General features: G+C 38.6%; 1 protein-coding gene across 4 annotated transcripts in view; it reads left to right on the top strand.

The window, feature by feature from the left end:
- DIAPH2 (diaphanous related formin 2) overlaps positions 1-22,554 on the top strand; it is a 1,045,110-nt gene that overhangs the window by 831,071 nt on the left and 191,485 nt on the right. For all 4 annotated transcript variants that reach the window (XM_063431883.1, XM_063431882.1, XM_063431880.1 and 1 more), the window contains one exon: positions 5,224-5,359. In XM_063431883.1, the coding sequence (XP_063287953.1) occupies positions 5,224-5,359 (136 nt within the window). The remainder of the gene's footprint in view (positions 1-5,223; positions 5,360-22,554) is intronic.

Genomic DNA, 22,554 nt, shown 5'->3' with positions numbered 1-22,554 from the left:
CTCCAAGAACATCAACCCTATTACATATCTTAGTATCATCAGCAAAAAGACATACATTACCATCAAGACCTTCTGCAATATCACTAATAAAAATATTAAAGAGAATGGGTCCAAGTACAGATCCCTGAGGTACCCCACTGGTGATAAGCCCAAGCTTCGAATATACTCCATTGACTACAACCCTCTGTTGCCTGTCACTCAGCCACTGCCTCACCCATTTGGAATCCAAACTTAAAGATTGCAGTTTATTGATAAGCCTTCTATGTGCAACAGTGTCAAAAGCCTTACTGAAATCTAGGTAAGCAATGTCTACTGCACCACCCTGATCTATAATTTTAGTTACCCAATCAAAATAATCATTAAGATTAGTTTGACATGATCTCCCTGAAGTAAATACATGTTGTCTCTGATCTTGAAATCCATGTGTTTTTAGATGTTCAACAATCCTATCCTTTAACATGGTTTCCTTCACTTCCCCCACTACTGAAGTAAGGCTTACTGGCCTATAGTTGCCCGACTCCTCCCTACTACCTTTCTTGTGAATGGGCACAACATTTGCCAACTTCCAATGTTCTGGGACTACTCCTGTAAACAATGATTGGTTAAATAAATCCTTTAATGGTTTTGCTAGTACACCACTAAGCTCTTTTAATAGCTTTGGGTGTATTCCATCAGGTCCCATTGACTTATTTGTCTTTACTTTTGACAGTTGAAATAGAACCTCTTCCTCTGTAAACTCACGTGTAATAAATAACAAATTTATCCTTTTTCTTAACTGAGGTCCCTCTCCTTCATTTTCATCTGTAAATACCGAACAAAAATATTAATTGAGGCAGTCAGCTAGACCTTTATCCTCTTCTACATACCTTCATTCTTTTGTTTTTTAATCTAACTAATCCTTGTTTTACTTTTCTTTTTTCATTTATGTATCTAAAAAGAAAAACACCAAATGCTTGGGCTCGTCTGGGATTTGAACACGGGACCTCTCGCACCCTAAGCAAGAATCATACCCCTAGACCAACCCCTAACTATGGCGTTTTATATACCAGTGAATATTTCTGTGATGACAATTCAAAACAGGGATGTGATTGCAAAATTGAATTGTACAAGAAAGGGTAGCGCTAGATATCACTCAATACAGTTTGCTGTGCCATATGACCTATTGAGATCGTGAATACCAGTATCTGGAAACAGTCTTACCTACATTTACTGTTCAACACGATCATATTCTTTGGAGGAAGCTCAGCATGTACAGGGCTCTGAAGGACTTTCATCTGGCTAAGCAGTTCGACGGAGGAACTATCATTGGACTTCAAGAATTGGATCTAGCATTCAGATGACAATTGGTGTGCTGACTATGTTGAGGCTGCTATACGGGTGCTTCGATGATCTATTTGTTTATGTTTTATTGCTATTTGGGTCTCTCCATGTAAGGTGTCTTTGATTAGGTTGTCTCTATTAGAAGTGTTTATTTTAGATTCTGTTTTTATTTTTAGCAATTGGTAATTTACTTATGGTATTAATACTCCTTCTTGTTTATTGTTATTGTGTGTACACTCTTTCGTTAGTGACCTGCATTTGTAGGTTTAGCTGCTACTTTGATAATGGCTTCATTATTTTTTTCACATATTTTACACTTTTTTTACATTTTTCAATTTTAAAAGTAGTTTATTTGTTTTGTATTCTGAACAATATTGACTTGTCAGATAAAGCAGAACTTTTTGGGTGGTTTCAAACCTATGACTTACTTTTTATTTCTGTGACGTCCTCAAGTATAATTTAAAAACCCTCTCTATGTGGGGATGTAGCCATTTTTAACATACCTTACATTGGTTAAATTTTTTCTTTATCAATTTAGTGTAATATCTCTGGAAGATAATCATAAGATAGCTGTGAAACAAATTATGTAGATTCGCTTTTTAAAATTAGTTTTTGGTTGCTTGAATACTCTATTCTCTTCTGACAGATCAATCATTCGATCTGTATCCTCTGTATGCCATAATCTCCCAATTCTATTTTTGAATTGCAAGCCTTTAGGTAGAGTCAGGTGTGTGAGAAATTGAATCATTGGAGGGACTGGTGGAAAGGTCAGACAAATCTAAGGACATATGATCTTCTTGGGATTTAAGGGTCATGGACGTATTTTCTTACCAGACGCCCAAGGCTGACTCCTCAATGTCTGATATGAACAGCTGATGATTGTAGGCTGAGTTGATCAATGTTGTACTCTCGGCTATATGACCTTTTGAAGCTGAAGGGTGCAACTCAAAGGGTTAAATCAACAACAAAAATAACAACATGAAAAAAATCTGCATGAATCCCATAAAAATGCACTTATCCGTTCATTTAAAAACATGCATTACTCAATGGCATTTAGACAACTTCTTTATATGTAATTAGATAGAGTATACGGACATGGTTTTTATTGGAAAGCACTGTCAGACCCTTATAATAGTAAATTAGGTTAATGGAATTCAGAATTGCAAAAATTGTGTGTAATGTATTTTATGTATAGTTACAGAAATGTTTGCATAAGTATTACATAGAAATATTCATTTATTTAAAAAAAATTCACACTATGGTTGTTAAATGGCGTTTACATACGCTGTTGTGAGAAATGTTACATGTAAATCAAACAGATGGTAGACTAGAGATCACGGGAGTGTTTTTCCATTGGAACCAGGCAAATCTCACATAATGTAATGAATTGTAGTTGTACATTAAATGTTTTAAGAAAACCTTTACTGTGATGCAAATATTCAATGTATCCTTCTTTTGCGATAGTGTTTGGAAATGAGTATTATTTAATAGTCACAAGTTCTGTTGTACATCAGCACGGAATGTGTCGGTTTATTGATATTTAAATAGATAATAGAATTAGGTTTCCCACAAACATATTACTGCCTCAAAAGTTTGTTGAAAATGGTGTGTGCCCACGGAATGATGCTATTTTAATTTAATTTAGTTATTTATTACTGGCATTGATAAAGCGCCAACAAATTCCACAGCGCTGTACAATTGGGAAAAAGACAAACACAATAATAACAGACCGATACAACAGGTAGAGGGCCCTGCCCGTGAGCTTACAATCTAAAGGTTAAAATGGGGAGTTGAGACAAGAGGTAGCAGAGGAATTTGTATGTGATGGCAGAGAGAGTTAATTGTATAACTGCAGCAGCTGATAACATGTGAAGGTAATCAGGAGGTGATTGACTGTGGTTCCAAACAGCTGGAGGTGCATGCTATATAGTTAGAAGGAACGCGGGTGGGTAGAGCCGAGTAACATTAAATGGCCCTCATGTTGCAGGTATGAATGGTTTGGGTCTTTTAAAGCTGCTATAATTATGCTGTTCTCATACGAGTCCTACACAACAGCAAGGTTAGAGTTGATGTAGACGTAGAAGCATTTAGGTGGGACTTACTCAAATATCCAATTGCCAAAAATGACAATATAGCCAATATCCATCTGTTGTATACACATTTTTACTGCAGCTGTATCGCACAGTAGTGAGATTTTTGTTTTGCTGTGGAAGTATCTGATAAACGCACACACCACCCATTCCTCTGTGATCAGTTGCTGTGAAACTCAACTAAAGCACAGCTCACTGATATCCTAAAACATGTTGCAAATTACTACAGGGTATGTTGATGTAGCGCTATATTATGCTATTATACACACCATACATTCTGGTCTTACTGTTCTGGAGCTTTGTGTTACACATTGCACACCAAACATTGTGAGTCTAATTTCTGTGATTCACTCATACACACTGCACAGTACTGCAAATAATATTACTGTACTGCAATATTGTCCCATTGACACACATTATTTTGAGTTTTATTTATGTGGACTCCTGTGTTTCACTATATATTTGCTGCATATTCTAAGCTAAAAAAAAAAGAGAGAAAACTTTTACACCGGGGTAACTCAGAGGAGCAGAATGATTATTGAGTGAGGTACATCTAATGTCTGTATATTTTTTTTTATTTTTTAACAGTAAATCCACACGCTAGCAATAGTTGCCCCAGTAATCATCTCACTTAAATGCAATATATGTTAATGGAACAATCCAAGCACAATAACCACTATAGTGCGCTTAAGTGGTTATGGTACCAGTAGTGCCCTCATTCCCCACACTCATGTTAGTTTTTAACACCTATAGTTTCACTTGTTACTTGGGTGTCCCCAGGGTATTAATTCCTGCTTCTCTGCAGATGGAAGTGTAAGCTCAGGAAGGGTCTTGGAAGGTTCTAGTAGGAGATGGTCATTGTCTGAAATAATTCACTGATCACTCTCTGCCAATGAGCTAAGCCCTGCACTGCTGAGCTTAGCTCAGTGAAGAGAGCGACCGGGTGCAGAAAGGTAGGAAGTGATGCCCGGCAGATCCCTTGTAAAAAGTCAAATCGTTAGTAAAAGGTTTGACTGCTTACATTGGGGTGTTTGCTGTAGTGCTTATGGTGCTTGGTGTGTTCCTTTAACTAAGAATGTAAGGGAGAGGAAGTGTAGGAAATAACTAGCTGATACAAGTAGAAATGTAATGATATGGGGAGTATTATGCAAAACCTATTACAGAAAGTACCAGTAAAAGTTTTCACATATTATTGAGAAAGGTGATTTCACGATAAGTGATGCTAAAGGTTGCAATCCTATTAAATATCACAAAAAGCAATAAAAAAAAAAAATATTGCAATTATATTCTTTTTAACTTTGATTCATTAACATTTTAATATATAGCACAGGGTTTTGGTTACCAAGGTTTCCTCGTTTTTTTTCCCCTTGTTTAAATCCTAGTGAAATGTTTTGAGACTGGTTCCTTATTGAAACACTGATAACATTAAAGCAGATGTCAAAACTTGCTCTTCAGATACTTCAGCTGGGAAATCTGCTGTAAGATTGCGAAAGCAGAAGCCATATTGCCTATCAAACGTACACAACGTATGTTTCTCCAAAGTCATCAGCACATCTAACTATAGCTGTTCCATTCCTAACTTTCTACCAAATGTTTCCATTTTCTTGCAAAAAGGAGTAGGCTGCTGTGAGAAAATAAATGAAAACTCTCTGGCACTGCTAACAAATCTAGATTCACACTGCAGTACACTGCATCTGTAACTCCCCCCCAAAAATTATAATATATGGATAGATATATAGATAGATATAGATATATTTTCATTCTGAGTTAGTGGCAGATTACTAATGAACCAGGTCTTGTTTTCTGAATGCAGGATGCCGTCAAAGAAAACAACAAAAGACGAGAGATGGAGGAGAAGATGAAACGAGCCAAAATAGCAAAAGAAAAAGCAGAACGTGAAAAGCAGGAGCGGCAACAGAAGAAGAAACAGCTTATTGATATTAACAAAGGTAGGGCCAGGGGATAGATACTCTATATTTCCATACATCTTCAAATTCTATTAACTTATGCAAATGTGGTGTTATGCAACCGCCCAAGAATTCTTTACTCTGTCCCAGTTTTGAAGGTTCTCTTTAAAGAATGCATTAGACATGGTCTCTTACTTATTGGTGTATTCTCTAATGCATAAGAGTTCAAAAGTTTAGCTCTTTAGTGGTTGTGGTTAATGCTCCTTTTTGATTGGCTGGATAGTACAAGAATTCCAATAACAGATAGACATTTCAAAAACCTAAAGCACTTTAGTTTGCTGAAGTAATTTATATGTAATGAGTGTGTTTCAATAGAAATTCTCACTTTTATATATTAACCTTGTTGCACCCCCCTGGCTGTCAATCAGACAACAGACCCTGTTACTTCCTGGTTTGGTTAGCTTAGTGCACTGATTTTCACAGTGAGAATCGCAGAAAATCCTCTAGCGGCTGTCAATGAGACAGCCACTAGAGGCTGGATTAACCCTCAGTGAAACATAGCAGTTTCTCTGAAACTGCTATGTTTTCAGCTGCAGGGTTAAAACTAGAGACCTGGCACCCAGACCACTTCATTGAGCTGATGTGATCTGGGTGTCTGTAGTGGTCCTTTAAGTGTATGTGTTTATGCATGCACTGGCGTACATACCGCGGTCGCACGGGTCGCAGCCCTGCGACCAGGTGCCCGCCGCCATGTGTTGCGGCCCCAGCCCGCGCAGAGTAAGCGCGGGGGGGGGGGCACAGATCAGTTTTCGCACCGGGGCCCCATGGGTTGTGTGTACGCCACTGCATGGAGGGAAGAAATCAAATTTATTTTTTTTATCAAAATCTACGGCCACCCATAGCTCATGTACATGCACAGTAATGCAAAAGACCTATTGATATGGTTTTCACCTGCACTCCCCTCACTCGACCACCAGGATCTGCATGTCACCCCTCGCCTGCCAAAAATAACAAGATGTAGGGAGTTATATCTATTTGTTTTAAAAATGATTTAATCTCTCTCCGCTTCACATGCTAATGCCCCTATCTAATGCCCCTACACACACACACACACATTGTCCCATATACACCCAATATATGTATATGTGCATTATAGAAAGTAATGCCATTAAGGTATTTTAGATACATCATAACAAACCTGTGATGGCTTTATTGTCCTCTAACGTCCATAATGTGCTTTATCGTTTTGTACTATAAGTGTTGCATTGCATCTTTTTTAATATTAGTGTTAGTGCTAGGATTACATTAATTTAATGGCTGTACCAGAATATACATGTCACAATCTCCCACCATGTATTCCTCAAACAGCAGCTACTGTCCAGGAGTCCAAATCTCACTAATCTAGGGCTGTCAGGACACGTGGTACAGGGCTTGGAAACAAGATCTTCCCTGTGAAATAAGACAGATTGCAATTTTATATAATATATATATATATATATATAAACACACACACACACACACACATATACACCTGCTATTGTAAACTCATTTACTGCTTTCTGTGTAACAGTTTTCACTCTTGTCAGCAAATGCAGTAGACAGGATGGCACCAGGAAGAATTACATTGAACAGGAGATTGCTGTTTGCTGCAGTTTACCGCTCCCCTTCTGTGAGCATTGACATTCTGCAATGTGCCTGTGCTAATCCTTTGCAATCATAAAATATATAACAATGCTCTATGTGAGACGTCAGCTTGTTCTTTTTAACCAGCGCACGTACCTTGACACATTTCCGTAGTACCTGTGTACAGATGTCGCTTGTCTCACAGTTCGAGCTGATGGAGTAAGCTGTGAGACTGTAACTCTGGCTCCGTACAGTAATAGATAGTAATATAATTGCTGGTCACATAACAAAACTGAATAATGTAATATGAATCACAGGTTTCAGTGTATTTTTATTTGTTTTTGTTTTTTATTATTTTATTTTTTTTGTCTGCTTCTTTTGCGGTGTCCTACACATCCCCTTCATGTACATGCAGTGGTAGTTCCATATGTACTAACATGCATTTATCTTAATATTAAATGTAACGTTCTATCATATAGCATACATGACACTGCTCATTGTTAATTAAAGTGGAGCAGTCATGTTTGTTTTTGATGTTTTATAGTACATTCATTCAAACACTACTGATGCATATGGATGTGTCGAGTAGTAATCTGGTATATAAACATTTATAGCTAGGTTGTTTTTTTACCTGGAAAAAATATACGGCGATTAACCATGTTGTCACATATGTCTTAATATATTTTACTGGCAACTGTATCGGAGTGGACCTTGTTATACAAAACACCAATGGATTATTTTCTGCAGTCCCTTTATTTCCTCATGGCACGGGGTTACAGGACACCTCTTTTTATGCAAGGCAAATTTAACAACTCTATCATATATACAGGAACTTAAATTATAAATTCAATGATGTGTCTATCTACTTATCACTAAACATAAAAGGAAAGAAGATAGTTGAAACTTATACCCCAGGTCCTGTAAGCTGCCACTGTCCAGAATGAGATTCTGAGATTCACAAAACAGCTCACCTGTGCCTGCGTAGGTGTGCCACTTTTAAGCCCCCATTGACTGCTACAATAGGTACTAATTAGCTGCATCACAGCACTGAACTGACAGATGCCTGCAAATTAACTCTGTCAATAGGGTACCGCTTGTACATACCATTAAAGGAACTAATTTGGGAGTTTTTACAAAAACTGGCCGAAACACAAAGAACAGTCCAACATTGCTCCTCAGACAGACAAACTCCTTTTACCCCTTAAGGACCAAACTTCTGGAATAAATGGGAATCGTGACATGTCATGTGTCCTTAAGGGGTTAAACACATTAAAATAAGGATCCAATCATATTGTGGACCAGGCTGCCTGCACTCCAGGATATGGAGAAGTATGCTGGAGACTCGGATATACCACCAGTATTGCCAGAGGCAAACCAGGAAGGGAGAAAGAAATGACCGGGGCCAGTATGTTTGAGACCCTTTTCTATATTATAATACCTTCTAAACTTCTAAAGTTACCTTCCTAACACATGCCGGGAATCACCATAACATGACAACCTCACCATTCATGATTTTTATATCATTCGTGGTTATAGATAGGTTTTTTTGTTTTGTTTTTTTTTGCTTTCTCATATTCTCTTTTAAGTTAATGAACATGTTTATGAAATTTCTATGAAATAATAAAACCCGTGGTGCTGTTACATAATTCTCTTTCCTGATGGTAGAGTTGGCCGTAGTAGCACTGACTTTGTTGGAAATTTTCCCCGGCTCCTTTTTTTTTTTTTTTTTTACGACCACAGAATTAATTGTTTGTCATGGTTCCATTTAATGGGCTGACAATCTGTGCCATTTTTTCGGAGCAGGTGTTGCTGCTTTTGAAGACAGCATAGGAGATTAAACTCTGTTTAAAAATGTGATGACATAAAAAAAAAAAAAAATCATAGCTTTGGGAAATCTTTCAATTTAGTTTTTCATGTTACATGTACATAGACTCTACTCATCATCATCATCACAATATCCCATTCCTACCGAGGTGCTAGATACATAGCATAGTTTAAAAGTGTTTACTTGCTGAATTAAAAAAAAAATTGTCCTGTGATGCATGTTCTTTCGCATAAAACTGCTTTCACATTTGCTATGTATAACCCACTCCACTCTTCTTGAAAGCCTTTTCACTAGGTGTTAAAAGACTGTTGCTGCCTTTATTCTCATATGCCTGCTCTCCATCAGTATTTGAAAACATCTCAAAAGTGCTTGATTGGGTGACGGTCAGAACTCTGTTCCAGCTTTGATGTCAAGTAATCTTAGATTAAGATCATTGGTGAAATCATTAAATATCACCCTAAACCATTATTCATTCTCTACCAAGCTATACAGTTAACACTATTTAGTCGAATAGAGAGCAATTTCTTTAGTCATCTGGTTAACCCATAGTCATCTAAAGATGGCTACATAAGGATATCAATCAGCTGGCAATCAGTTGGCACTAGTAATGATTATAATGCACTAGCATAGGAAACACTGGTCTATGAATTCTTAAATACACCAGCACTAATTAATTACACATCAGTTGAACTAATTCTGTATAGACTAACACTGCAAGTGACCGATTATTGAGATTGCTGTACATGTGCAGTGGATACTCCCAATTGCCAACGTGGTGGAGACAGAGCCAGTGCCAAGGGACCTTCGCGCTTGGGGCAGACAATAGGTTTATGGCTGAGGAACACTATAGTGTTAGCAATACAGTTTTGTATTCTTAATGCTGTAGTGTTCATTTAACAAAGATTGCAAAAAATAGTATATTTGTCCTCCGTTAGAAATAACTGCCATTATAAGGTCACAAATGTATGGTCAAATCTAAAAAATAAATAAATAATAAATATGCCATTTTTATTTAAAATCCATTTTGATTAATTTTTTTTTTTTGTGTATTTAAAATAAACGTACTGCAAATAAACAATTACCTTTATGTGTGCTTGTTAAAGCCACCAAAACAACGCTGGCTTAATGAAAGAGTCTTGGTGTATAGATCATGCCCTTGCATTCTCACTGTTCAATTCTCTGCCATTTAGGAGTTAAATAATTTTGTTTATGCAGCCCTAGTCACACCTCCCTGCATTTGACTTACACTGCTTTCCTAAATACTTCCTGTAAAAAGAGATCGACTGTTTAACCCCTTAAGGACACATGACATGTGTGACATGTCATGATTCCCTTTTATTCCAGAAGTTTGGTCCTTAAGGGGTTAAACTTTATTTCACAGTCTGTTTAATCTAAAAGTGCAAATATCAATTGTGACGAGACCAATCTCGCCACTGTGCATTGGAGGAGCCTGGTTGCTTGCCTGCTGCCTTTAGACTATGGCCCCATGTTGAAACGCTTGATTTTCCCCTGCAAAGACATGAAAGCCGGGTCATTCGGCGCTTGCCCTGTTTGAGCGGTGATACCCCAGATAGCTATGCCATGGAGCCCATTCATATAATGAAAGACTATGGGAAAAACTTTGTCTCCATGGCAATTGAACTGTATGTGTGTGGTCTGAGCACCATTCAGTAATAATGTGTGCTCAGACCTAAGTTATCTGGGGATATGTTGCATGTCTGTATTTTATGTTATAAATGTAACCTTGTGTATTTTATTGTACTTTACCTTATTTTACTGCCATGTGTTCAATGGAGTTTTGCCTCTGTCCTTTGAGATAATTGGATTACTTCCCAATTATCTCCAGGATAGAAAACTCTGTGGAACTGGTTTTGGGCAGAAAAGCCATGCTTCATTTGGTCACAAAGGACTACGATCTATCTTTTGAACCACTGGACCAATTTGTATGATTTTGATGTATGTTTGCACGAATGTGATGCATACTTTTAAAGTTATGAATAATGTGGAAAAACTGTATTTCTCTGCTTGTGATAATTAAATTACCCATTGTGTAAGGTAATTGTATCACAGGCAGAGGGGAGGATTTTGTGTGGGAGTGTCTGAGTGTATTGTACGTGTTTATTGGTTGTTTTCCAAAACCCTGTGGGTGGTACTAATGTGTATATAAGAACAATAAACCCACAGCTCTGGCTGTTCCTGCTTGACCCCCAACACACGGAGCCTTGTCTCGTTCTTGGGGGGATTTACTGTATGCTGTTAGAGACTGATTGCCAGGATTGTAAGCCGCTTTGGTGCTTTTCCTGTTCAGCTGCTCCAGCAGCTATTCGTGAGGTTCCAGTTTGGGAGTTTAGAGTGCTACTTTGTATCCTGTTCGGGAGTTTGGGGTTCTGCAGTAGCTGTGCCTGTGTCTCTGGAAGAGGAAGATCTACTAAACGGCTGTTAACCCCTTTTATGCCTGGGGGTGCCGTTACATCAATTGAATCTGCACTTTTTAAAAAAAATTAAAAAAGAGAACACACTCTTCACACATAAAGAACTTTAGCAAATAAACGTGATTTAGGTGTTTGAAGTGTTCCTTTCAGTAATAGTCTTTGTATAAATCTTCTTAAATATAACCATATTATTTTATATTTTAATTAAGATTACTTTTTTTTGTTTTTTATTTTTACTTATAAACTTTCACTGCCAGTTTTGAAGAGGCATACAAACATATATAGTACCTTTGGTCACAAATTAGCCCTACCCTAATGGAAAAATAGGATCTCTAATTCTTTTAAATGTGAGAAATAAATGCACATTATAAGCCATAAATGCTAAATAGCCATAGTATGGCCCATCAAAAACGGTAAGCGTGCATAATAAAATATCCATTTTTCTACTTCCTTTTTTACATATAAAATAGTAAATATTTTTAAAGTACTTTTCCTTAAAGTTTCTTTGTTTTTCTGTTCATCTAATCGCCTTTAAGCTTCATAATACGGTTAACTTTTGTGTAGCTATGCACATTTAGAAGCCGTGCTGCCCCTTGCCTTAACACTACACTGCATTAGAATTTCATTCCTTTTACGGATGTGGTTAACACAATGAATGAAACAATGTTATTAGGTTTCTATATCCCACTGGTGAGAAGTCACTTTGTCAAAATGACAGCTTGAGAAAATATGTAAGCCATTCTTTCCTGCCCTGTGTGTCATATTTACTTATTTTGGCCAGAAATAAGCTGCGTTCTGCATTTTCTCCGCGGTTTCTTGCTGTAGCAGATGACTCCGCTTTATGAAATTATGCTTTTCAGTTTTCTGATCTTGTATATTGTTGCAATTTTGGCAACAGAATTATTACAGAATCTTATCATGGTAATAGAGCATAGAAATGCTGTTTATTTCTTTTGTAATAAACTGCTGTTTACAATATTGAGTTTGCAAAGGAAAACCACTGAAAGGCCTTGTATACACCGCAGAATGTTTTCTTTTAATGATTTACACATTGCTGCTGTTTGCTTTGGAGGGTTGGGGAAAGGAGAGCCCTAAATAATTGAAGGGGGGGGCTGTTTTGCTTTTTTTTTGTGTTTCAAATAAACATACTACACATAAATAATTACCTTTATGTGTGCTTGTTAAACGGATACTGTAGGCATCAAAACAACTGTAGCGTAATGCATCCGTTTTGGTGCATAGATAATGCCACCACAGTTCAATTCTCTGCCATTTAGGATTTAAATCACTTTGTTTATGCAGCCCTGGTCACACCTCCCTGCTAGTGACTTACACAGCGTTCCTAAAAAACTTCCTGTAAAGTGAGCTCTATTGTTTAAACTTCTAGCACAGTCTCTTTAATCTAGAAATTATCTCCTTCTCTCTTAACAGTCTTGTAGACCATGAAGGAGTCGCTTGACTGTGATATATAAGTTCAATTTACAAAGCAAGAGAAAAAATGTTATCGATCTTCAACATCTGAAAATGAAACAATTTTGTTCATGCAGGCTGTATGAGTCACAGCCAGGGGAGGTGTGGCTAGGGCTGCATGGGCAGAAACAAAAGTGATTTAATTTCAAAATGGTAGATAATTGAGCAGTGAAGACTGCAGGGTGTGATCTATACACAAAAACAGATTATTTATTAAAGATCTAGTGGTGATAGGCAGATATTTTAATTAAAACATAATAACAACACTTACACAAAAATACAGGGCCTGTGCAAGGATTTTTGCCGCCCTAGGCAAACAAAAATTTGCCACTCTCCCATATGTTCTGCTCACCATGTGACATCACAATGCCCCACCCATATGAACTGCAATATGAGCTAACGCCAGTGCTGCACACGGTGTCTTTTCTCTGTTTACATTAAAAAGCCTGCAGGGACAGGCTATAGACACCAGAACCATTAAATTAAGCTGTAGTGGTTCTGGTGACTATAATGGCCCTTTAATGTGAGGTAAATTAGAGATTAGTGCCACTAATAATATACTGGATTGCCTGCTTACCACCAGATGAGAACAAGAGGATGATGATGGGCTCAGGCTGCAGTCTGGCTCCACTGATCTAGTGTTGAACATGCTCTCTGGCTCTCTTGTACCAGTGCTCACAAAAATCAATAAACAGGAAGTAGCTCCATTTTTTGAGACCCCTTACACAGCTCAAGGTCTTGGCCCACAGGGCCTGACCGTGAGTATGCTTACAAGGCCCACCCATGAGTCCACCTACATGGCCCACATATGAGTTTGCTCACAGGGAGTGGAGTGTATATGTGTAGGGGATGTGTTATGTGTAATTGTAGAGGATGTAATGTGTGTGTGCTCTTATAGAATGTAGTGTATAGGGATACCAATTGTGTGTGTAGTGTGTGTGTATAGGGGATGCAGTGTGTGTGTGTGTAAGAGAATCACTGTGTGCCTAAGGGATACATTGTGTGTGTTGGTGTGTCTGTGTGTTAGTAGTGATGCATTGTATGTTTTGTGTGTGTGTGTGTAGGGATGCATTGTGTGTTTCTGTGTATGTATAAGGGTGCATTGAGTATGTGTGTAGTGTGAAAGTGAGGATTTGTGGGGTAGGATAGGGGCTGAGAGGGGAGGATAGGGGCTGAGAGGGGAGCATCTCTTTATTATTATTTTTTATAGTGCTCACCCCTCCTGTCAATTAGTGATCTCCCCTTTCCCCCTGTCCCTCAGTTATCTCCCCTCCTGTCCCTTACTGCTCTACCCTCCCCTCCCCTCCTGTCCCTTAGTGTTCTCTCTTGCCCCCCTGTCCCTTAGTGATATCCCCTCCCCTCCCCTCCATTCCATTAGTGCTCTCCCTTCCCCTCCTGCCTCTTATTGATCTCCCCTGTTCCTTAGTGATCTCCCCTGCCACTCTGTCCCTTAGTGCTCTCTCCTCTTCTCCCCTCCCTTAGAGCTGTCCCATTTGTCCTTAGAGCTCTCCCCTCTCTTCCCTGTCCCTCAGTGTTCCTCTCCCCTTCCTGTCCCTTAGTTGTCTCCCCCCCCCCCCCGTCCCCCTCACCCCCCATAGTGGTCCTCTGCCTCCCCCTCCCCCTTAGTAGTCCTCTCCATCTCCCCCCTCTTGGTGATCCTCCCTCGCCCCCCCTCTTAGTGGTCCTCCCTCTCATCACCCCCCTTTAGTGGTCCCCCTTCCCCCCAGTGGTGCCCCCCCCCCATTCTTAGTGGTCCCCCCTTAGTAGTCCTCCCCTCCCTTCCCCCCCCCCCCCCTTGGTGGTCCTCCCACCCTCTCCCCTACCCTCTTAGTATTATCCCCCCTCCCTGTTGTGCCTCCTACCTATCTTTGTAGCATTGCTGGGCAGCGCGGACCATGGTACAGGAGCTTCGGTTTCCTATACCATGCTGGACTGACAGGAAGTGCTCCTGTACCCCGCTCCTTTTCCCCCAAGCCGTGCCACCCGGGCACGCTACATTGAGTGCCAGGGAAGCTATTACCAGCGTTAGATACTCTGTATTATTTAAACATCATTGATAACTTTATGAGTTATAGTAAGTATGAATAAAATGGTTATCTATAAGACATAGACATGCTCATATGATTAGTTGAGTGTACACAAACAACTGTGAGTGTACACAAACAACTGGCTGGATTAAACACAGCCTAAACTACACTACTAGGGTGCTCCACTTTAGTCATACAAAATATAAGAAGTTTAGGATAGCAAGGGACAAGACAAGGATATAATGTATTACCGGGCCTTAGAATGGCTGGACTAAACGTTAGACAGAGATAATGCATAATCAGAGATGAGACAAGGTCAGGGTAATGGGTAGACAGCGAAAACGAGAACTTGCCATAGTCAGACACAGTAATCTGTCAGACAGGCAAACAAGACAGGAAAAGGTTAACAACAAACTCAGAGTCAGGAACAAAGCCAAGATCAATACCAGAATAAACACAATAGATCAAGGAATGCACTAAAGGGTACTGAAACAAAAACCATGATGGGGCAAAGTGGATAGGGCTAGGGAAGTTTACATAGCCTTTAATTATCATTTGATTGGCCCACATCATTCCTTGCCCCCCCCACCCAAAACGTACCTATGTGGGGGTGCCGGAATGACGTGTGCCAATGGGAGCTTGAACCCACTTGTGACACCCACTGGTCCTTTAAGAGCACGCTCGTGATGCGAGCTGCACTCCTTGAACTAGACTGGCTACGTGACCGCTCACTGGGATCGGTGCACGCGGCCTGTTTAGAAGAGGAGATCGAGCCGCACGCGACTCGTGTGGAGGTGGGAGTGCTCAAGCTGTGGACCCCGCCCAACCCCCAGATAAGGTATTGCCACAGTTGTCTTTTATTCATGATATTCTAAGGCCTATCTGAAGTTCCACCTGGATTTTCCCTATAATATTTCATTATTCTAATATTTTATATAGCATTTATTAGCAGTATAATGACTAATAATTGTACTCAGCTCTCTGTAGTTTAAAAGAGCCATGTGGTATTATAAGTACAGGCCCATGTGGTGGGATACATAATACACAATCCATCGTTTATTTTGCTATAGTATGGAAAATCTCGAGCACTGTATTCATATAACCTCACATCCATGCAAGCAGTACATCTATTATTAAATCTCCTGAACTGATGTGTCTCAATCCCCACAAAATGAGCAAGACCTTGATATGATGACACTTATGAAACATGTTGACAAATTGATAACTAAAGAAGTGAATAAAAACCGTTGTCACATTAACGTGTGATTAATACATAAGATGTGTGATTATATATAAAAAAAAAAAAAACACTGAATTTAACCTTGTGTTGCAGGCATCATCAGATAAATTACATAACTAACTGCCCAGCACTGCAAAAGCTAGTACACCTCAGTTGTGCATTTATGAGTGATGATGAGCTACTCTAAAATTGATTCAAATAACTGAAAAGAAAATATATTCTAAGGGATAATTTTTGGTCGGTCATTTCCTCCCAAGTTAAATTTAGAGTTGCGTGGGAGAGAGAAGGAGGTACAGGCAGCATCAGGAAGTGAGCTGCTGCAGACCCCCACATATCTGTCTCGGTCGGCAGGACCCCACGTAAGTCACCCTCCTGCAGACAAAAGTATGCTAACAGGAGGGTAGCTGCAAATATAAAAATGAAGAAGTGTGTTCATCTGTGCGTGCATTAGTCAGTGTGTGTGTCTGTGTTTCAGTGTGTGTGTATGTGTCAGAGTCTGTAACTGTGTATATCTGTGTTTCATTGTATGTATCTGTGTGTGTATGTGCCAGTGTGTATATCGGTGTGTGTCAGTGTATGTATATGTGTGTCATTGTGCGTGTCTGTGTGTGGATGTGCCAGTGTGTATTTGTGTCTGTATCTGTTTTTCAATGTGTGTGTGTGTATGTGTCAGTGGGTGTGTATGTATCAGTGCGTGCATGTGACCAGGTGTGTGCATGTGTATGTTAATGTGTATGTATATCTGTGCAATGTAACGTGCAAACATCCCAGCAATAAAACACACCCCTGAAATGAAACTCCAAAGGTATATACAAACACATTATTTCACTCAAACACCAGTACCACACACACATGCACATCCAAAAAGCTAACACTACATACAAACATCCCTGAATTCAAAAATAAACACTGTATGCATGTACACCACTGCATTCCATTAACAGTATATACAATACACCCCTACATGCACACACATACTCTGTATAGAAACATGCTTTCATTTAAAGGTACAAACACTGCAAGGATGGGCAAATATCCCAACCTGACATAGCTAAGTTGAACAACAGATGGGGTTTTGCCACTCTTGAGAGGCCGAAACATTTTTATTTTTTTTGCAGCAGTGCCCTCCTTACATTAGTTCTACCACTGCCCCAATACAACTACATTAAGCTGTAGTTGTTCTGGTGACTTTAGTGCTCCTTTAATTTATAAAGGTGTACTTGGGTACTCAACCTTTGGCACTCAAGATGCTGTGGACCACAAATCACATATTGCACTTATAGCCATAATGTTGGCAAAGCATCAGGGAAGATGTAGTCCACAACACCTGGAGTGTGTACATGTAAGTACTGTACAAAAATTAAGCTTAATTTATATGTTGGAAAAAAATATATAATCCTTAATAAAGCTGGAACAAAACATTCTAGAAATTAGTGCTTTTGGTCATCAGTTTTGTCCAAAATATAAAGATGTTTTAAAAATACATCATTGCACCATATAGTATAGGATATGTACTTACTATCTTATCGGCTCCAAGCAGTATAGATTCCTACCAAATCCCTTTTAAACACTAAAATGTACCCTTTGCCATTTACAAAATCTGGTCCCAAAAGGCATGACTTGTTTTGTATGGTCTGAGAGCATCATGCAGCTGTGCAATGCTTACTTGAATGATTTATTCGATACTAAAATAGGATGTTTAAATACAAATTATTACAGTGACATAGACCAACATCGATTGGTAAGAGGTTGAATAATATGAGATACAATGTTAATAAACACCTACAAATAAGCAAGGACAATCATCTCATGTTCAACATAATTTAAAGGCATACAGACAACTTTCTGCTATTTATGGTCAAAATTTTGTGCTGTTATTTAATATGATATAGTCCTGTCTTCTTCTGAAACAGACTGCGCGATTGTAATCACTTTCTCAGTCTAAGCTAATATCTGGTTCACTATGACGTGCGTACATTTCACGTGACTCCGAAGCGATTGTATATGAAAAACAATAAAACAGTAAGTGATTTTATAGGAATGCTAGTAAAATTTAGAGTGACTATCAATCATTCTTGTGCGCTGATAAAAGGGCATTTCATTATGAATTCAAAGCCAGCTGTTACTCAATTATACTTGAGGGAGTTTAAGTGATGTCAGGCCTCTGTAAGAACTGCTTGTTTGTCAAACCAAACTGCTTCCAAAACAGAAGGAACCAAGTTTGAAAACAACAAAGAAAAGATAAAAGTTTCAGTGAAACATATAAGAACATCCAGCACAGAGAATACTTTCTAATGTGCAACTGAAGACTCCATTTCTAAGTCACTTTGAGCAGATCAGATGATTTCCCCTCTCTGTATGCTGTACTGTGTCACATATATACGAGATCTGTTCTTCAGCTACAATTATAATATTTTTCCTACTGAAGTGATCAATGAAACAAATCAAATGCATTAAAACAGTGTCATCATGCCACAATTTCAGATTCTCTGCTCAGATCTTTTTCGATTTTTCTTATACGAGGGCTGAATTGAGGCATCATCGATGACTGGCATTAAATAGTTGTACCCAGAATCCTTTGTGCTTTTGCTGTTTGATGTGTGTGTGTCTGGCTCAGACTGAATAATTATAGTGAATTGTTAAAGAAAAATAATTGTTTGCAGGTATTTGCTCAGGAATTCCTGTGTAGGATTTTTATTGAGCAGTTTATGACTTTGGCTTACGATGTTATGGAATATTTAAATATACAGCAGGCTGGTGAAAGTTTTAGCATACTGAACAAGCTTAAAAAGAATTTAAGAACCAAGATACTTATTTAATTATGCTGATACATGTGCATGACTTATATGAAGGTTTTAAACTAAGAGTAAGTGCTGTTGATTTAAATTTCTAGATAAATGTAAAAAAAAAAAAAAAAATCAACCACCTACAAAAAACTGCACAAAATCAGCATACACATGAATTTGAAGTGTAGGGTATAATTTTGTATTCCAAAATGAAGCTTTATTTTCTTGTGAATTCCATATTGAATGTTGACCCCCTTTACAATTCTATTGTTTAAATGCACAGCCACAGTGCTAGATCTCTCAGAGAACTCAGAAGGAGTCATTGAAAGTAGTGGAAGGTTATGTGAGTTATTGGCACTACTGGAGAGACTTGTGTTGTCATTGAGAGGGATAGTTAGCTTATTGTCAGTTGTTTTTATTTCCAAACTGTCAGCTGTATGTGATACAGTATAATGTAATAATTACAACATACCTGTGTAATGTATAACAGTGTGACATGAGCTTAGTTTGTTATACTATGCAAGGATCTTTGGTGAAAATGATGGTTGGAGTGTCCCTTTAATGATACACTACATAGACTGAGAATGGATTCTAAATACTACCAGAGGCCATACAGTACAGAGCAGAGTGAAGTCAGGAGGCAGAGGTGCCTGGCATTGGAGCCCCCACTTCCAGGTTAAACCTTTGCAAAATGGTATAACACCAAAGGTAAGATTGCACCCAAACATTCATGCCCCCATAATCATTTAAGTGAATTTAAGTTGTTATGGTGGTGGGAGTATTCCTTTAACGAACAATGGGACTAATTATAAATTATTAACAACATGCCATAACTGTGCTTTTCATGTGGAAAGAAAGCTCAATCATGGGCTGTATTGAAAAAAACCTTATTGGCTCAAAAATCCCAAATCAGAGAAGTTGTGAGCTGCTGTCTTTTTTCTGTTGATTAACTGGATATGTTTTGAGATACCTGTTGGCAGAAATGAGGAAGCAGGCTGGAACTATCCAGGGCCTTTGCTAGCTCAGCAATGTGGGAGTTTGAATATAGGCTGGTAGCCCACAAAATCAGTATTCTACAGGCTTAGACTCCCACACTGGGAGGATTCCTGGTGGATTGCAGCATTTTGGGCTAACCAGGCTTTCAGAATATGATGCGTATATAGAGACATTTTCTGATGGTAAGGGGTAAGATGAGCATGAGGCATCTGTTTCAATGGAGTTACAGGACACATATTTGATCACTTGACTTTTGTGATTGTTTCTTCATGCTTTGCAATTACACAAATGTGCCCTGGAGGTCGTACTGCATGTAATGTCAATGGCCTTTCTCAATATGTGTCTGAGATCACGTTTTAAAAAACGGTGCTATAGACATTTGGTGCTGATACTCACTATAAGATTGACTTGTCAGGTCAGGCAATATCCTGATGTCATGTACAATTTCTGCAATTTAAAAAATAAAAAAAAACCTAATTATTCTGATCAAAGTAAAATCTGTAATCATATGGATTATGAATCATACATTCTGGTCTATTATTTAGAACGTGTATGGACAGATTCATTTCATGTGCAATAAAAGTTGGAAAATGTCAAACATCGGTTTTGTGCCGACAGCACATTATGTTTGAAATTCCCAGCAATATTTCTAAGACTTGAAATAGTAAGTCATTTAGTTACTGTGTGATTGTATGGTCATGCTCAGTGTTTTTCTGAGTATATCTGTACTGCACAGCCTTCTGTAGATATGGAGGCAATATTATCTATTTTCTACCCCTCTTAGAGTAAATGAACAGAAACATTATTTAAAGGTACACTTCACTGCTCAAATACAAAAAAAATAAAACATTACTATTTAGTAGATATACTCCCAATGAAAACATGCTTTATTAAAGGCATATCTAGTGCTCTAGTCCTCTCTGCTGCCTTTGCAAACCCTACTCCTCTTCCCCTGCACATACATTTTGCGGCTGTTCCATCACAGACTTTCCAATGTAGCTCAATAAGAAATATGTGCAGGGAAGGTGTTCTGAGCAATTGCCTGCATCCTGATTTTAGCTCCACTGAGCTAAACAATCAGGAAGAAGCAGGACTTGTCTGACCGCTAGAGTGGGGTAAAAAATGTAATTCACGAAAGTGTCAATTTTTATTAATCTCTGCACTTTTTGAAGAAAGAAAAAAAAAAGCACTCACTCTTCACACACACAAAGCACTAAATATGCACTGATCGGTTTGTTTATTATAGCCATATAGCAAGGACATATGTTCCATTTTGTTAATTTATGCATCACAATGAGATCTAAAACTGATAGGCTTATTGACACTGGTGTAGATGTAATATCAACTGTAAGGCATTTTCTGTCAGAGTTACAATTAAGTCTCAGACTTAGTCTGTGGATGCAGAAGTCAGTCAGCAAAAACAGTCATGGCTCTCAGCTCTCTGTGATTAGATCAGAAGTGGAAAATACATTTAATCTACTGAGATACTGTGGCAGCAGCTAAAAGATACTGTGGGTCCACATTAACATGAACATACATTTATGATAGGGGAAAGAAGACCCCCCACACTCACATTAAAATTTTACAGCATTGTGCAAGGTGCCAATGTCTCTCCCCAAGTTGACGTGTGGACATATTAGAACTACCACACAGCTATCAACTTGATATTAAGCTTAGACTATTCAAAGTGCAGAAAATCAGCCCTATTTCTTATTGGGAAATCTGACCTTTGAGGTGTATTGTTATGGTCTTACCTTCCTCCTGGTACTCACTGTCTGACACAAGTCTTATCCCCTACATTTGGCTGACATGTTGGTGTTCTGTAAGGCTCCCAGCATCTTTACGCTAGTTCAGCCTACTTTCTTTCACCTCCCCAGTAGTTGTCATCTCGATATACGACAGTTACTACTATTTGTGTCCTTGTCCTTGAAATGTACTTGGTTGGGCTGGCATCCCCATGTCTTTGGGTCATGACTTCCATTAAATGTGTGTGTGCTGAACTTGGTGTGATTTATGATGGAACTAGGCAGAATGATGCAGCGGTGATGCCACTGACACAGGAGTCATGTGGGTTGGTGTCCCTCACTCCGAAATAAATCCTTCCTCATTGTTTAGATGCCATGTGGTCATTTTAGCTATGACTTTGCTCCTCTGGTATTTAACTCTCCTGCTAGCCTACAGCGGCTGCCCACCAACCCCTTCTGCTGAACCTGACCGCGTGTCTGGGTAACCTTTGCCTTTTCTGTTCCTTGTCAGTCACTGCATTCTGGGCTCCTACTGCCGAAAACTGTGATGCATATTCAATTAGAATAATTTATATAGTGCCAACATATTTTGCAGTGCTGTACAATAGGTAAAACAATACAACAATTCTATCAAAACATGTTTGACGTACGAGAACAGAAGGAGAAGATGGCCCTGCCCAAATGAGCTTAAAATCTATATGCTAATCCATATAGTAACGGATATTGCTACAAATTGATAGTGTTTACCTTAATTTGTATCAACAGCAAAAAATCATATAAAGGGTTGAACTTGATGGAACTGCTTTTTTCCAATGTAACTATGCACATTTCTACAGATTTGTATGAAGAATGCAGTCAATTATATCATGGTAGTATAGAGCAACTTTTTTATGTGTGTTATACATTTTCGAGTAGAGTATATGAATGTTTTCCTTTCTGCAAGGCCAACAGAATTTTATTTACCATTTCACTTTAATGTTCCTATTATGAAATAGTATGCATTAACATTGTGCTTGATGCCTACTTTATTATGCATATAAATAGGAAACAATATTTTCATAGAGCTGAATGTATTGCGAAATTCAAGTACAAA

The sequence above is a fragment of the Pelobates fuscus genome, chromosome 9, assembly GCF_036172605.1.
Source record: "Pelobates fuscus isolate aPelFus1 chromosome 9, aPelFus1.pri, whole genome shotgun sequence".
Taxonomy (NCBI): domain Eukaryota; kingdom Metazoa; phylum Chordata; class Amphibia; order Anura; family Pelobatidae; genus Pelobates; species Pelobates fuscus.
The sequence above is the reverse complement of the archived record's forward strand: the minus strand, read 5'-3'. Positions and strand labels throughout refer to the sequence as shown.